The sequence below is a fragment of the Colobus angolensis genome, unplaced genomic scaffold, assembly GCF_000951035.1.
Source record: "Colobus angolensis palliatus isolate OR3802 unplaced genomic scaffold, Cang.pa_1.0 Scaffold41, whole genome shotgun sequence".
NCBI lineage: Eukaryota > Metazoa > Chordata > Mammalia > Primates > Cercopithecidae > Colobus > Colobus angolensis.
The window spans coordinates 5,110,847-5,127,901 of record NW_012117488.1 but is presented as its reverse complement, the minus strand read 5'-3'; the positions used below and the strand labels follow the sequence as shown (position 1 = coordinate 5,127,901).

The window sequence follows — 17,055 nt, the reverse complement described above, 5'->3', positions numbered from 1 at the left end:
CCTACATTTTCACAGATGAAAGCTTCAAGACCCTTGCAGCTCAGTTCCTAGCTGGCAGTCAGTCCTTCCGCCCTCTATCGCTATTATACTTGCTAGCATGGAATTTGCTTCTCTCTAGTTTCAAACTGGGCTAGTGAAACATAGAGATAGATTGTAGTGGGTTTCAAGTTCTCGAATATTTTCCTCATTTTACAGACAGGAAAATGGAAAGTTGGGTGAGTAATTCAAAGTTTTATACTTGTTAATGGCAAAGCTATACGAAGGAAGAGCCAGGTTCTCAGACTACTCCTTTACTCCTATTTAAGAAGGGGTGGGCAGATGCCAGGGTTTCTACCTAGAGATATTTAACTGTTTCATGATAAGTTCGCACGACAGCAGATCTAGCTTTAAAGAAACCTGGTAGGTTTTGCTGTTGATGTTGTTGTTGTTTGTCTTCCATTTTGTGGGTATAGGAATGGAACATATGGACTTAAGTCCAGAAATCAGTGAGTATAAGAGGCAAAATTAAGGGATTCTAATGACATTAAAGTAACAAACAAATACAACAGTGTAGAAAGAGTGATCTCATGAAGTACGTAGGGTAAACACTGTTCAGTGGTTGTAAGGAGTGAAAATATTAAACAAAAAGAAAGATGTAGTAAATGTGGGAAAACACAGATTTAGAGATTCCAGCAATCAATAGAACAGAGTCATAGTAAATGCCCTGTTGATTCTGTATACCTGATTAAAACAAAAATAGAAACAATAGGGCATTTGGCCAAAAAGAATGAAAAACTATGATGTGCTCACTGGTCACTAGTGGAATACCATGATGTCAATACATGTGACATCATTAGCAATTTGACCCAAGATTGCCAGAGGAGGAAGACTGTGGGCCAGATGCATAGTTATCTGAGAGAGGGCAGAGAAGTCTATGGAATTAAGCAATATGGGCGGATACTATTTTCAAATTCCAGAAGAGTCATTGTTATGTAGTAGATAGGAATTTGTTCTGGAAAGTAAAGAGAACATCCCCCCATTTTTTGCCCTCTTCTTTTAGGGGTAGTAGAGGAAGATTAAATCTCAATGGAAGAGAAACAAAAGTAAGGGATGGAGGATTTTTAAGAGCTGCTAATACAGCCTATGCACTGAGCAGGTCACTGTTTATGTGGACACTGTCGACTGTCCTAAAAGTACCTTTGTACTTGCATGTTAATAACAGAAAGTCTTCCCAAAAAAATGTTGTGTATGCTTTATCTTTTATTACAATGCAATTATTCTTAGAAGAGTTAACCCCTAGATATAGCTTACATTTAAAACTTAATGTGACACTGGTGGTGAAGCTGCTCATATCAAACTAAGCCTCTTACAAATAATAATTATAAATTCTGGAAAAAAATGTAGAACACAATTCTTGAAGCAATGGACACTGACAAAAGTAGGTAGAAACTGAAGGAGATATGACCCTTAAAAGGGGAGAATAAATAGAGATGAGATCCACATTTAACCAAATTTTTCCCCAAAGGCTCTCCCTAGTTTGCTCAGAACATCTGGATAGCGCTCAAGCCGAAAGCAGCCATCTTCCCAAGTTGACAAGTCAGAAGTAAGCTATCTGGGTATCAGAATAGTTGGAAATTGAGGAAGGAAATCCCAAAAAGAAGCAACCACAAAGAGGAAAGTCCCCAAACCTGCATCCTCTCAATCTGAAAAAAAAAAAAAAATTTGATTTAAACTATCAATCCACAGATCTTAGACGTTCAAGTGAACCTAAAATAGGATCTATACAAAGAAAACACCTAGGCATATCATGCAAATGGTGACTGACTACTCATCAGAAATAACTGAGGCCACAAGACAATAAAATAGCATTTTAAAGTGCTAAAAGAAAATCTGTCAACATAGAATGATTTCAAGCAAAAATGTCTTTCAAAATGTAGATAAGTAGAAGCTAATTTTTGCCAGTAAGAAATACCAAAGAAATTTCTTTAGGCTGAAGGAAAATGATATCTGATGGAAATATAGATCTACAGCATTGAAGGGTTTTTAGAAATTATAGGCTGGGCGCAGTGGCTCACAGCTGTAATCCTAGCACTTTGGGAGGCCTAGGCGAGTGGATCACCTGAGGTCAGGAGTTCGAGACCAGCCTGGCCAACATGGTGAAAACCTGTCTCTACTAAAAATACAAAACTTAGCTGGGCATGGTGGTGGTGCCTGTAATCCTAGCTACTCGGGAGGCAGAGGTAGAAGAATCACTTGAACCCGGGAGGCAGAGGTTGCAGTGAGCTGAGATAGCGCTACTGCACTCTAGCCTGGGAGACAGAGTGAGATTCCATCTCCAAATAAATAAATAAATTATAAATAGGTAGGTAAGTATCTATGCTGTTGGTTTGCTTTACCTAATTCCTTTAAAAAATGATTAACTATGACAGAAATAAAAACAATATATTGTGGTATTAATAACATGAAGAAGTATGATATAAGATAATAAGGGCAAAATGAACATAAAGGTGACAAATGGAATTATAATATTGAAGGGTACTCTTCTTATACATAAAGTGGTATAATATTAATTCAGAGTAGACTGGGATAAGTTAAGGATGCACATTGTGACTTTTTTAGCACCCATTAAAAATAGAGAATGGTGGCCAGGTACGGTGGCTCACACCTATAATCCTAGCACTTTGGAAGGTGTAGGTAGGAGTATGGCTTTAGCCCAGGAATTAGAGGCCTGCTGGGGCAACAAAATGAGATCCTTCTCCACAAAAAAATCAAAAAAATTAGACAGGTGTTGTGGCACATGCCTGTAGTCCAAACTACATGGGATGCTGAGGCAGAAGAATCACTTGAACCTAGGAGGTCAAAGCTGCAGTGAGCTGTGTTCATGCTACTGTACTCCAGCCTGGATGACAGAGTGAGACCCTATCTCAAAAATAACACATAAAATAAAAATATCTAAAATTAAAATATGCTAAACATCCTACAATGCACAGGACAGCCCCTGTTAGCAGCAGTTAAGCCACATGGGTCTGCAGCAACTAAATTCTTGCCCCCTTGAAGGAAAGAATTTGACCGAGGGGCATAAGGAAGAGTGAGAGACTGAGGCAAGTTTTTGAGCAGGAGTAAGAGTTTATTAAAAAGCTTTAGAGTAGGAACAAAAAGAAATACACTTGAAAGAGGGCCAAGTGGGCAACTTGAGAGATCCAAGTGCCCTGTTTGATCTTTGACTTAGGGTTTTATACGTTGGCATGGTTCTGGGGTTTTGCATCTCTCCCCCCTTGATGTTTTTCTTGGGACAGACTGTCTGCATTCACAGCGGCCTGCCAGCACTTGGGAGGGTAGCATGCGCAGTGTGTTTACTAAAGTTGTGTGCATGCTCATTTTAGGCATTTTTTTCATTACCAGTCGAGTGTTCCTAGAGGAAGGTCATTTACCAGTTACACTCCACCATTTTGCCTCTTAGTGCACATGCTTGAGTCCACCTGCCCAGCTCCTGAGATCTTATTGGGAAGCTGCTGATCACCAGCTTCAGGTGTTTTCTATCTATTGAGAAACTACCTTCTCCTGGTGCTGGCTGCAACCAATTATTATTTCAGAGAGACAGTTGAACAACTGCCTGACCATCACCTGATGGCTGCCTGACATTCCTGGTGGAGGGTGGGGGGGTCTGTCTCCAGTCCTACTCATGTCTGCCTAGCTACCTACTCTAACACCCCTACAACAAAGAATTATTCAGCCAAAAATGTCAATAATGCGGAGGCTGAGAAACCTTGCTTTCTAAGGAGGAAGAGAAAGAGGCAAGGATATTTGATACACATAGAAAAGAAAAAGTGACCTTATTGAGGGGGAAAACAGAACAAGAGTGTGAACCAGATCTAAATAAAGCTGATAAGACAAAAGAGAAGAAAAAATACATTTAAAGCAAAATTAAGATGATCCATAATGGATCATCTTAATGGACTGGATGTATAAGACTGGTAGAAAACCCACCTCATGAAAAATAAAGATGCAATGTATACAAAGTTGGGTGGATGCTGCATTATGTGTTAAGATCTGCAAATGCAAAATGCAGGGAAACAGGAAGTAGAGGCAGAGGGAAGTCAGATGAGCAGCAGGCTCTGAAAGAAAGAAAAATCCGATTTCTCGTGTATGTATGCATTATAGGAGGTTTAATGCACAGATCTGGCACAAAAAAGAGATGAAATAAGGTATGAAAGGGATACATCACAGAGTACACGGTGATAGAGAAACACTCAAAGACATAGACATACAGGCATGGGGGTGATTAGAGCTTGTTCCCAAAGATCAAAAGCCATGCCTAGGTCCAAAAATCCCTCCTGCCCTTAGAATGAGTAGCTCTTATCAGCAACATGGTTCCCGAAATGGGTGGAGAGTGACCTGGATGGTGGCCACTTTTATTTCCCAGTCCCTCTCAGCTACAAGCTGCTGATTCTTATCAAAAAGCTGCTTTCTGACAACTGTTCCCTCAAGGACCCAGGAAGAAGGAAGCTGTCCAGTACAGTGGGCAATTACGTTCTATTTCCCTAGCTCTGTGTAGCGAAAGCAATATAAAAGAACAAACATCTAAAGGGAGTATGTTTTAAATTGGCATGATCTTACTTCACACCAACATAGGAAAGAAGAAGCAAGAACATGAAGAAGATAAATGGTGGAGAGGGGCCCCAGAAGATTGCCATTTTTACAGTTGAATGCACAGGCTTTCATAAGAAACCAATGAGGGCTCGGTGTCTCATTTGCATAAGGCATGACTTTCTGATAGCTCCACCCTGTCCTCCTAGTGTGCATGTGGGCCCTTAGCTTGAGTTACTCCATATTGCTTTGTTCCTTTTACTGCGCATGCGTTAGCGGACAGAATTTTCCATTGCAGGCGTGTCTGGGAAAGTCACCTGTGTAGCCTTTTTTATCTGTGTGGTTGTGGGCATGTCTTAGACAAGCCCCTCTGTGCAAGCTCCCTTATCTATGTCTGCAGGTTGTTCTTTTGTTTGAAAGAATTCAACCGAAGACCCACCCTAACTGCCTCCTTGACTGGTTTCTTCCTTCCTTCTCTCTCAAAACACCCCCTTTGCCCTCTGAAGCTCAGCTGAAAAATCAACTCACAAAAGGCAGATTAGTTGGAGAAATGGCACACAAATTTATTTAATGTGCACATTATTTAATGTCCAACAGAGTTCAGAAGCTTGTCTACCATCCTGGCAAAACAGATTATGAGACAGGGGAAAGAGGAATATATTAGTGTGTGTATATATATATACTATTTATATTAGTACATATTAATACTACAGGGAAATTAAATTAGAAATCAAAAATAAATCAACAAGAGAATCCCCGAATGTCTGGAAATTAAGCAACGTATTTCCACATAACTCATATGGTAAGAAAGAACTCACAGTGAAAATTAGAAAACAGTTTGTAATCCCACCACTTTGGGAGGCTGAGGCAGGCAAATCACTTGAGGCAGGTAGTTCAGGACAAGCCTAGCCAACATGGCAAAACTCTATCTCTACAAAAAGTACAAAAATTTGCCAGGCATGGTGGTGTGGGCCTGTAATCTCAGCTACTCGGTACAGTGAGGTGAAAGAATCACTTGAAATTGGGAGGTGGAGATTGAAGTGAGCAGAGATTGCTCCACCACACTCCAGCCTGGGTGACAAAGCAAGACACTGTCTCAAAAAAAAAAAAAAAAAAAAAAATTATATTCTGTCTGTATATACTCTGCAACAGTTTTTGTAAGACTATTTTTTAGTTTCTTAAATTTCCTCCTGACTGTTGCTTTAGCTTGTCATATAAATTTTGATACACCATATTTTAATTATCATTTAGTTCCAAATATTTTCTAATTTTCTTGTGTGTGTGTGTGTGTGTGTGTGTGTGTGTTTTGAGACAAGGTCTCACTCTGTCACCCATGCTGGAGTGCAGTGGTGTGATCTCAGCTCACTGCAACATCCACCTCCCGGTTTCAAGCAATTCTCCTGCCTCAGCCTCCTGAGTAGCTGGGACTACAGGTCTGCACCACCATGCCCAGCTAATTTTAGTATTTTTTTTTTTTGTAGAGGTAGGGTTTCGCCATGTTGGCCAGGCAGGTCTTAAACTCTTGGACCCAAGTCATCTACCTGCCTCAGCCTCCCAAAGTATTGGGATTACAGGCATGAGTTACTATGCCCAGCCTCAGAATATCCTTGATACTGATACTCGGCAAGGACACTACAAGAAAGGAAAAGTACACACCAGTCTTATGAACAAATGGCAAAAATCCTAAGCAACATATTAGCAAATTGAAAAGGATGCTACATAATGATCAACTAAGATTTACTCTAGGAATGTAAGAGTGACTTAACATTGAAGAATCAGTCATTGTAACTCGTCATGTTATCAGAACAAAGAAGAAAAATTATATATTCATCTTAATAGATGTATAAGGAGCATTTGATAAGATTCGACACCTATTCATGATTTAACAACAACAACAACAACAAAAAACCCCTCTCAGAAAACTAGAAATAGAAAAATACTTTTTTTTTTTTTTTTTTTTTGAGACGGAGTCTCGCTCTATCGCCCAGGCTGGAGTGCAGTGGCCAGATCTCAGCTCACTGCAAGCTCCGCCTCCCGGGTTTACGCCATTCTCCTGCCTCAGCCTCCCGAGTAGCTGGGACTACAGGCGCCCGCCACCTCGCCCGGCTAGTTTTTTGTATTTTTTAGTAGAGACGGGGTTTCACTGTGTTAGCCAGGATGGTCTCGATCTCCTGACCTCGTGATCCGCCCGTCTCGGCCTCCCAAAGTGCTGGGATTACAGGCTTGAGCCACCGCGCCCGGCCTTTTTTTTTTTTTTTTTAAGACAAGGTCTCAGGGTCTCACTCTATTCAAAGTGAGAGTGAGAGGCAGGATTGCAGGAGTACAGTGGCTCTCCTGGGCTTAAGCGATCCTCCCACCCCAGCCTCCCAAGTAGCTGGAACTACAGGGACATGGCACCACACTTGGCTAATTCTTGTATTTTTTGCAAAGATGGGATTTCACCATGTTGCCCAGTCTGGCCTCAAACTCAAGCCGTCCTCCTGCCTTGGCCTCTCAAAGTTCTGGGATTACAGGTGTGAACTACTGCACCTGGCCCAAAGAGACTTTCTTAATCTGATAAAGGTATCTACAAAATATCTCTAGGTAACAGCATACTTAATGGTAAAATATAGAATTCTTTAGAATATTTTTCTCCCTGAGATTAGGAACAAGAAAAAAGATATCCATTCTCTTCACTATTCAACATTGTACTCAAGGTCCTAGCTAGTCCAATAAGAGAAGGAAACAAAAATACTGGAAAAGAAGAATCAGTATGTTGTTACTCACAGATGACATAATTATATATATATAAAATCCAAAAGAATCTACAAATACTAGAAATAAGTGAATTAAACAAGTTCACTAAATTTAAGGTCCATACATAAAAATTTATTTTATTTGTATATACTAGCAATAAGCAATTAGAAAATTGAATTTTATAAAAATACCATTTACAATAGCACCAAGAAAAACCCCTAAGAATAAATCTAATGAAAGATGTGCAAGATACCTATCCTGAAAACTATAAACCACTGTTGAGACAAATTAAATAAAACTTAAAATGAAAAGACACACCATCTCCATAATTTGAAATACACAATATCATGAAGATGTCAATTTTTCTAAAATTGATCTATAAATTTAATGTACTCCTATAAAATCCAGATTTTTCGTATATGAAATTGACAAGCTGCTTTTAAATTTTATATTGAATGCATCTAATGTAGCCAAAATAGTCTTCAATAAAAACAAATCTGGACTGTTTACACTACCAGATAATCAAGGTAAGGATAGTCATACAGACCAATGGAACAAGGAACAGAACAGAGAGTTCAGAAGCAGACCTGCACATCTGTAGTCACCTAAGCACAACAAAAGCACAACTGTAATTAAGTAGGGGAAATATGGTCTTTTCAATAAATGCTCTTGGCTTACTGGCTATCACAGAGGAAAACAAAACAAAACAAAAACCTTGAACCTTTCCTCACACCATACACAAAAATATTTTGAGATAGATCAGTACACCTAAATGTTAAAGATCAAGCAGCAAGGCTTCTAGAATCATATATTGTATAATATGTTCATGAATTTGGGGAAGCTGTCTTAAATATGACACAAAAACATTACACATAAAAGATTAAATTGGACTGTACTAAAATTAAAAACCTCTATTCATCTAATGATACTATTAAGGCAAGCCACAAACTAGGAGAAGATATTTTCAATATATCTTTCAGTACAAAAGACTCAGTATCCAGAACATATAAAGAACTCCCATAAATCAATAAGAAAAAGACAATTTAATTAAAAATTGTGCAAAAAAACCTTGAAGAGACACTTCACAAAAGACCAATATGTATATAAAAAGGTCTTTAACAACATTAGTCATTATGGAAAATGCAAATCAAAACCACCAAATAATATGACTATACTCCCAAGAAAATGGATACAGTTAGAAAGACTGACAGTACAATGTACTCGGAATGTGGAATAACTTGAACAACCACTTGAAAAGTATTTGGGAGATCAACATAAGCTAGTATCAAAGAAAAACTTCATGCAAATACTTGTTAAAGATGGTAAGGGGTGGGGGCCATGGTGATAGGTACAAGGACCATTGCAAGGAGGTCTTGCAGTTGGGGAGAGAGAGTGGATTAACTCCAACTCCAGTAAGGACAAGTGGGAATTTATAACCAAGGAGAAGGCTGGAGTCAGTGGATGAAAAATGCCTAAGAGGAAACATCAAGGATAAGGAAATGTCTGGCTAAACTGACTCAGTAGGGTTATTGCTGAAGGCAGGACATGGTGGAAAGATGCTGAGAATGGATACCAAAGGTGGGGATTTTCCCTAAACTGATTTAGCGGGATTCTTGCTCAAACTGAATTCTGCAAGGACAGAGAGGGAAGCCCAAGGTCAGACCTAGTCAGAGAAGACTCAGGGTCCTGACTTAAGTTTTGGTCAAAGGAAGGAGTCTTTGTCACTAGATAGATGTATACCCTGTCACCCAGCAATGTCACTCTTTGTATATTCACAACTGAAATCAGTGCTTACATCCATGGTAGCTTCATTCATAACAGTCCCAAACTGGAAATAGTCCAAGTGTTCATCAAGAACAGGTGGTAAGTAAATCGCAGTATATTTTTACAACTGAATGCAATGGAAAAAGAACATATTACTGCTATATTCAACAACTTGGCTGAATCTCTTAGAGAAAACGTCATGTCACAGTAACTAAATGCAAGAGTACATATGGCATATTTCTGTTTATATGAAGTTCAAAAACAGGCAAAATTAACCTATGTGGCAATAGAAGTCAGAACAGCGATTATCTTTTGGGGGGATTGACTGGAAGGGAATGCAAAGGAAACTTCCAGAATGCTGGAAATACTCTTTGGTGAAAGCTTGTCCCTTAGGGTGCTAACTCCCTGCACCTCTGGTTTGTGTTATTTGGCCCATTCGGGCTACCTCTGACAAAGCCAGATCTCAGTGCCACGGTGCAGTGCTTTACCTGAGCCAAAGCCTCCGCGCATTCATTTCAAGCCAGACTTGGGCACGGGAGAGAATGGAGGAGCTGCCCACGCAGTCTGCACAGTGAAGGCCATGCTAAACTAGAACCTCTTCCTGGGGAAAGCTAAGAAGAAACACCGGTTTTAGGAGATGTGTGAATTTTAGCAGCAGCCAAGTGTCTCCATTGAGCAAGCAGCCAAGACCCAACTCACAGGGAATGCCAAGCAAATTTGGAGAGCACTTAAACTGGGTCTGTCACACCAGATGACCCCTGTCACAGGGAAATGCAGCAGCTGCAGCCAACAAGGGCAAGACAACTAAAGACCCCACTCAGGGATGAAAGGTGGAATTACCCCAACAAGAGAACAAACAATACAGATCAGTCAAAATGCTGAGTAAAAGTGAGGGAAATAGGTGATAAAGGAGGGAGATTATAAATGTCTTGAGACCAGCTGTAGCAGCAGGCATTGCAATTTATTTCAATAACCCTCTTGCCTCATGCATTTGAGCAGATTGCAATTGACCACTCCTTTGAAGGAGATTCTGTAAATGATTAAACTTGTACCTTCTCTCAGGGAAAAAGTGAGACAGCTTGTGCTCACACACAGAGAAATGCAAATCCTACATTATAATACTGGAGCTAGATATCATGAAAGTACAAGAGTGAATCTGAGCAGCTCAAAGAGTGAACTATATCAGACTCTTCTTATTGAACCTCCTCAGACTTGCTTGGTTCCATCTGTCTACTGGGCACTCAGTCACTTGCTCCACCTCAGTCACTATCCACTCCTTGCAGGTCCAAGCAGTTCCACTGCCTGAGGTCAAGGTAACCTCTTGTAACCCCTGGCTCCTCACATACCACAAGACATGGAGGTCTCTCTTTCTAAGCAACTGCTGAAAGGGCTGGATGACACAGCCAGAAAGTCTAGGGGGATATGATCACCTGTAGAAGATAAGAAGGAGCCAAACACTTTTCCTTCCTCTCTCCAAAGGGCTGCTCCAAGGCGTGGTTTCTTTGCACAGCCCCTCAGGAGACATCCCACACAGGACGGCAAGGGCGCCTGCGGGCTGGCCTGCTGGGTCTCTAAGCTTAGTAATGCTCCTCCTTCAGTAATGATTCCCAGCCCTGCCTGACTCATTTCCCATTCCCTCATTCTCACTGCTCTGGGATTAAACTCTCAAACTCTTAGCACATATGCCTGCCTTAGGCTCTGTTTTTCAGGGAACCCAGGCACATACATTTGGAGTCTGAGATAACTTGGAATCTAAATTTTTAAATGTTGTATGAATAATAAATGTATACATATTTTGATATAAAAGCGTATTTTGGATCATCTGGACAACCACGTTATAATTGAGTATTTCCACTCTATTTCAGTGTTTCCCTTTTAATTGCTTAAGATTATGCTAGCAAAAAGTACTGATTTAATTTTTATGAAAAGGCACAGACAAGATGAAATTGATGCTTACCACCATCTGAAGACAAAATGAAGTTATGGATGTAGAGATATTTCAAGTATTTCAATACAAGAAAATGGTGGGCCAATTTGAGGTTCCACCTGAGGTTTGGCAAATGGAAAGAATATATACAGCTGCTGACAGTCCATAATTCATGTTCCAAGAGACATTTCATTTCGGCAAAATAATTTAATGTTGTTAATTGGAATTTTATTGACTGGTAGGAGCTATGGAATAGAGAAAGCAGAGGTCTGATGAGGAACTTGAAGGAATATGCTTTGTAAAGTAAGATATACATTTTGTCTTTACTCTCCATTATAAAATATTCAATAATATCTACATCACTTGCTAATGCTTTTGGTACAAATGGATGTGGAATATAATTGAATATTTTCTTATTTAAGGGGAGCATGAAGAGGTGTTGAGGTTATGTCAAGGTAAATAAAACCACCATTGTGGTAAAGACCACCATGAGGGATAACTAGATGTATGGTTTACAAGATGTTTATTGAATATACAGAACAGTCTGGATGTTCCTAGGCAGGAGGGGGTTGGGGTGACTTTGGGTGGGTTGGTGTCCACGGCTGGGTAAACATTTCTAAGAAGTAAACAAACCTATCAATGGCCAGGCTGCTTGTCACCTGTGAAGACTTCCAAGGAACCGGATGTGGGCTCCCCCACCCTTACCCCAGCATCTGGCACACCTGAAGGCAAATTGAAATATTTACAAGTACACAATTTGAGACTAAGATATTGTTATGATAAGTTGGAAATGTGTGTCTTTATTTTCATATCTACATGTATATATATAGGTAAAGAAAGACACCTTCATAACTCACATTTTCCAAAGAGAGAAATCACAGGGAGATGTACAGCAATGGAGCCATTTAAGAGTTCTGTGTTCATCTTGATTCTTCACCTTCTAGAAGGGGCCCTGAGTAATTCACTCATTCAGCTGAACAACAATGGCTATGAAGGCATTGTCATTGCAATCGACCCCAATGTGCCAGAAGATGAAACACTCATTCAACAAATAAAAGTAAGTTCTTAGTAATTATCCGTGCTTTTTAAAACATAGCATAATGTTGTGACAGAGAGAACATGAGTGCCCTATTCCAGCTGCACGACACTGGCATGTATTTTTGTGTCTAAATCTCAGTTTCTTCATCTGTAAAATGGAAATAAGTTAACCATTAGGATTCTTGTGTCAGATAAAATAATAAATGCAATGCACATAACTCAGAGTGATACATTGTTGGCAATTGATAAATGATAAATTGATACGTACTGCTGTGGATTATGTCACTGAAAATTATTTAGTTCTATAGTAGGGCAGAGCCAGCTACATTTGACAGATATTGTGAGATGCACAGACCCTTTGCCTGATTTTACCCTTGGCATGTATCAGACTCTCCTTTTATTCTCCTAATTGGAACCCCCTTCCCTGTGATCCTAAAAGGAGCCCAAGATGCAAATCTCTGATGTAAGAACAACCCTGACCCTCTGATGGGAGAAAACCTTGCATTTTATCAGCCCCAATTCAAGGGATCCTTTCAAGGATTTCTTGCTACCTCTTACGTAGCAGAAGGGAAAGGAAGAAGACTTCCTGTCCTGGCAGGGGCATCTATACCATTGAAGAAGGTCTTGTACAACAGCAAACAGCTAAAACTAAGAGGGAAATGCTTTATGAAAGACCACACTGGAATCTGGTTGTAGCACATCCAGAGGCTGTGCTGTACTAGTAAGAGGACTAGTCTGTAAAATGGGAATAATAATAATAAATATCTCTCTTATTGGATTTTGTGAGGATCAAAGTTTAAAATGCATGCATATAAAGGGAAGCTGGGTGGAGTATGTAAGAATATGGTGCAATATTTTGCATGCCTTCTGTTAATCTAAATTTATCTCAGAACTTTAAAAAATAACTTTAAAAATGCATGCATTAGTGCCTGGTACATAGTAAGAGCTCAATAAATGGTGGATATAGTCATCAGCTCTCTCTAGATGGAAAATCAATAGAACAAGGGCCCAGAGGGATTTCCCCAGAGATCCATTGCTCTAAGCAGAGGCAAATACAGAAAGATAATGTTTGGAAAGAAAACCACCTCTACCTGCTGGGAGTGTGTGGTTAGAGAATTGGAGCAGTAGGGGATGGGAACAGAGTGGAGGGTGTCATTCACCATAAAGTTTACCTACTTAACCCAAAGAGAATCAGGCTGTCTGTGATAAAAGGGAGATTCAGACCTCTTGAATCTCTCAATCATCTAAAATGTTGAGTGAGTTTTTGATTGTTTCTGAATTTGGAAGTGGCATCAGCAAACATGTGACCAGCGTGTTTCGGTCTCTGGCTAGACAGTGGGGTTTGGCAATATGCCAGAAGGAGAATGTAGATGCCATATTCATCTTCAATGACCCTAGTAATTTGTATCTACAGTATACAGTGTGTAGAGCTTTCAAAGTGCTTCCACTTCATTGTCCTTGGAGGTTTTCCTCCTGAGATATGTACTTCTCACTACAATTATTAAATTGGCTTTCTAGTATGGATCCTGAAGTTGGGGGTGAGATAAGTTGGCTTCCATCATTTCCTTCTCTGTAACAAGAACACTTCAGTGAATAGAATGCTCAGAGTCCCTAACTCCCTCCTATTCGATGTCCCAGATCTGCAGAGTTGAGGGACCTCATCGAGGGCTTGGCCACCTTTCCCCACCATTCCTCCCTCTGCTCCAACAACCTTCTTGCTGATGAGAGACTCTCCCCTGGTGCCCCTGTGGGGACAGAAGCCTCTAAGTCAGCCTTTAAAATACTTGCTTCAGCAGGACAGTCCCCAGGTTTCCCTACCTACAAGAGCAGTTGATGGCTCTGCATCACTTCCATCCACTGCATTCTTGCTAATATTAGTAGGGTGAGTACACGTCACTGAGGAAGGGAGAGTCAGAGAGAAACTCTCTCTCCCCACCGTCAAATATACATACACACGCACACACACGTGTGCACACACACTTGCCCATGCACACACGCAGACATACACGCGTGCACGCACACACACACGAGAAGGTACACAATAGGGTTATTTTGGAGTCTCTGCAATTCACAGGACCCCACGCACTGCCTGTCTTGGCACTTCTATACCAGTTTGCCACTTACCAAATCCACTTTATTTGTCCATTCATTTGTTTATTCATTCATTCAACAAATATTTACAGAACATCTAAATTATGTCAGGTACTCGAAGTCCAGTGGTCAATATACTGTCCCTGTCCTGAAGGAATTTCTAGCCCATCCTATAAACTGTCACCCCCAACCTTCTCTCAGCCTGAGAGTCTAAGTGTGTATTAGGATGTGAGGTCATTTTCTGAAAATCTGGAACAGATGCCAAAACAAAGATCCCTTATTATTGTTTCTATTACAATGTGGAAGACAAGAGCATTCCATGTTACTTATTCTTCCTGGGAGACACTGGAAATTCACATTTCACAAGTCAAATGGTAATATAATACTCTAATATATGAAGTTTTATACCTACTTTTCAAGTTTTTGGTGATCTTGGCTCATTTTTTAGTTTTATTTTTTAAAGTGACATATTATTAAACTCCCCTAGTGAGTGTTAAAAATCCAGGAGTTTTAGAAGAAAAAAATGTAAATCATTAAGAACACTTAAAAAAAATAGAGGCAACCATTAGTATCACTATTTGAAAGGGAGAAACTGAGGCTCAGAGAGGTAAAATAAGTTCCTCAAGTTGACCTCTTAGGAAGAGGCACAGCAGGATTTCCCCATGCACTAATACCCAAGTGCTGCTTCCCCATAAAATGATGAAGTGTTTCCGCTCCGAAGACGACCCCCACTAGGCAATGGAGTCTGGTCACTCTGGTCTGTTCCCACAAGGACTTTGCTCCTGCAATGACCCCTTTTTCTCTTACATTTTTGGGTTTTTTTCCATTAGCAGAGAAATATTGTATAATAGTTCCCATTAAAACAAACAAAACTGTCTTGTCCTGAAGTCCACTTCCAGCTACTGCCTATTTCTCCATTCCCCTTTAGTTCACAGAAAAGCTTCTGAACCTGTTGTTGTCTGTATTCACTGTCTCCACTGCCTCACCTCCCACTTTCTCGAATCCACTCTATGGAGCTGCTGTCTTTATTCTGCCACAAGGGCTCACCATGCTGCCAAGTCCAGTAATCAGTTCTTAGTCCTCATATGAAGTGATGGCTCAGCAGTGCTTGACACTGATGATCACGTCCTCCTCCCTACAACACTCTCATCCCACAGCTCCTCATTTCCTCTGCAGGCACTGGCTGCCCTTCTGAGGCCCCTGTACTGGCTCCTCCTCTTCCTACCTCTGAATGCTGGGGTCCCCCATATTCACTAGGCTCAGTCTTCAGCCTCTTCTTTCCTGTCTATGCTCACTTTCGAAGCAAATGGTTTTCAGTCCTAACAGACATACTGCCCCCTTTCTGTAACAATATCTTCTATCACTCTCCCTGCTCTCTTGTCATAACGTATCTCAGGGAATCTGCAGACACATTTATAATTTAACACTGTAGCTATTTCATTTTAGAGAAGTAAAATTAGGTGTAATTTGAAAATATATAATTATGCTATTTTCTTATATCTAACTCTTAGTACCATGCTGTACAAAAAATAAATACTTCTATCAGCCCTTGGCAAAGTTTAAGAAAAAGAAAAATAAATAAATAAACAAATACTACCATAACATTCAGTATTACATTTAATTTGACTTAGTATATAATCCCAAAATGATTACAAGAGTCAGCAGGTGTTAAAATCACATTCACTTTTTCTCTTCATTTCTACTTGCTGTGAGACCTTGAGAATTGTACTAAGTCTCAGTTTCACCCTCAAAGATTTATTGATCCCCAAAGGAGCGAGTGAAATGAAATGCGTAGCTAACACTTTTTTTTTTGAGACGGAGTCTCTCTCTGTCCCCCTGGGTGGAGTGCAGTGGCGCGATCTCGGCTCACTGCAAGCTCCGCCTCCCGGGTTCAGGCCATTCTCCTGCCTCAGCCTCCTGAGGTAGCTAACATTTTATACTTGCTTGTGCGAAGTAAACATTGTTCCTAGCACATCACATGTTTCACTTTGTTCCTCACCACGACCTTATCAGCCAGTCACTATAATGTAATATTCCATTTCGTAAATGGGAAAACTGAGGCTCAGAATTAGAAATTGCCAAATGTCCCACAAAAAGTGGTGCAGCCAGGATTAGAGTCTGTCTCTAGAGTCTACACTGCCAGTGATTTTTCGATGACACAGGGTATATGGCAGATGCTCACAACGCTTAGCTATTATTATTAAAATGTATTTCTACATTTCTTCTTCCCATCCTAACAAATAACTAGTTTTTGAAAATGTGAAATCTCGATGTGAATTTGAATGACTGATAATTTAATTTATTTTCAGTCAATTGTTATGTATGTTTTTTTTTTCTTCCCAGGACACGGTGACCCAAGCATCTCCATACCTGTTTGAAGCTACAGGAAAACGATTTTATTTCAAAAATGTTGCCATTTTGATTCCGGAAACATGGAAGACAAAAGCTGACTATGTGAGACCAAAACTCGAGACCTACAAAAATGTGAGAATATCAAGTTCTTCTTTGAAATTCCATTTCCTCCTGTAACCCAGATTTTTTAAAATCAAAATACTCTAAAATCAAACGTGATTGTTTAAAACTTACTCCAGCATGAATATGGTTCATTCATTTGCTGAAACTTTGTGATGATAAAAACTTTTTCTTAAATTTCAGGCTGATGTTCTGGTTGCTGAGTCTACTCCTCCAGATGGTGATGAACCCTACACTGAGCACATAGGCAAGTGTGGAGACAAGGGTGAAAGGATCCACCTCACTCCTAATTTCATAGCAGGAAAAAAGTCAAATGAATATGGACCACAAGGTATGAACTATTCTACCATACTTCTCATACGACTTAACTATTTTATGTTCAAAGTGTGTAAACACTAGCATTATCGTTGTAAGCGGGTATAAGCCAAATTATTAGAGTTTAAAACATCATCGCATTTTTC

The 17,055-nt window shown here is 40.0% G+C and overlaps 1 protein-coding gene across 1 annotated transcript in view; it reads left to right on the top strand.

The window, feature by feature from the left end:
* Positions 1-11,777: 11,777 nt before the first annotated feature.
* LOC105521778 (calcium-activated chloride channel regulator 1) overlaps positions 11,778-17,055 on the top strand; it is a 33,840-nt gene continuing 28,562 nt past the window's right edge. The window contains exons 1-3 of the mRNA XM_011956088.1: positions 11,778-12,050; positions 16,466-16,606; positions 16,778-16,925. Of these exons, the coding sequence (XP_011811478.1) occupies positions 11,784-12,050; positions 16,466-16,606; positions 16,778-16,925 (556 nt within the window). The 5' untranslated portion in view covers positions 11,778-11,783. The remainder of the gene's footprint in view (positions 12,051-16,465; positions 16,607-16,777; positions 16,926-17,055) is intronic.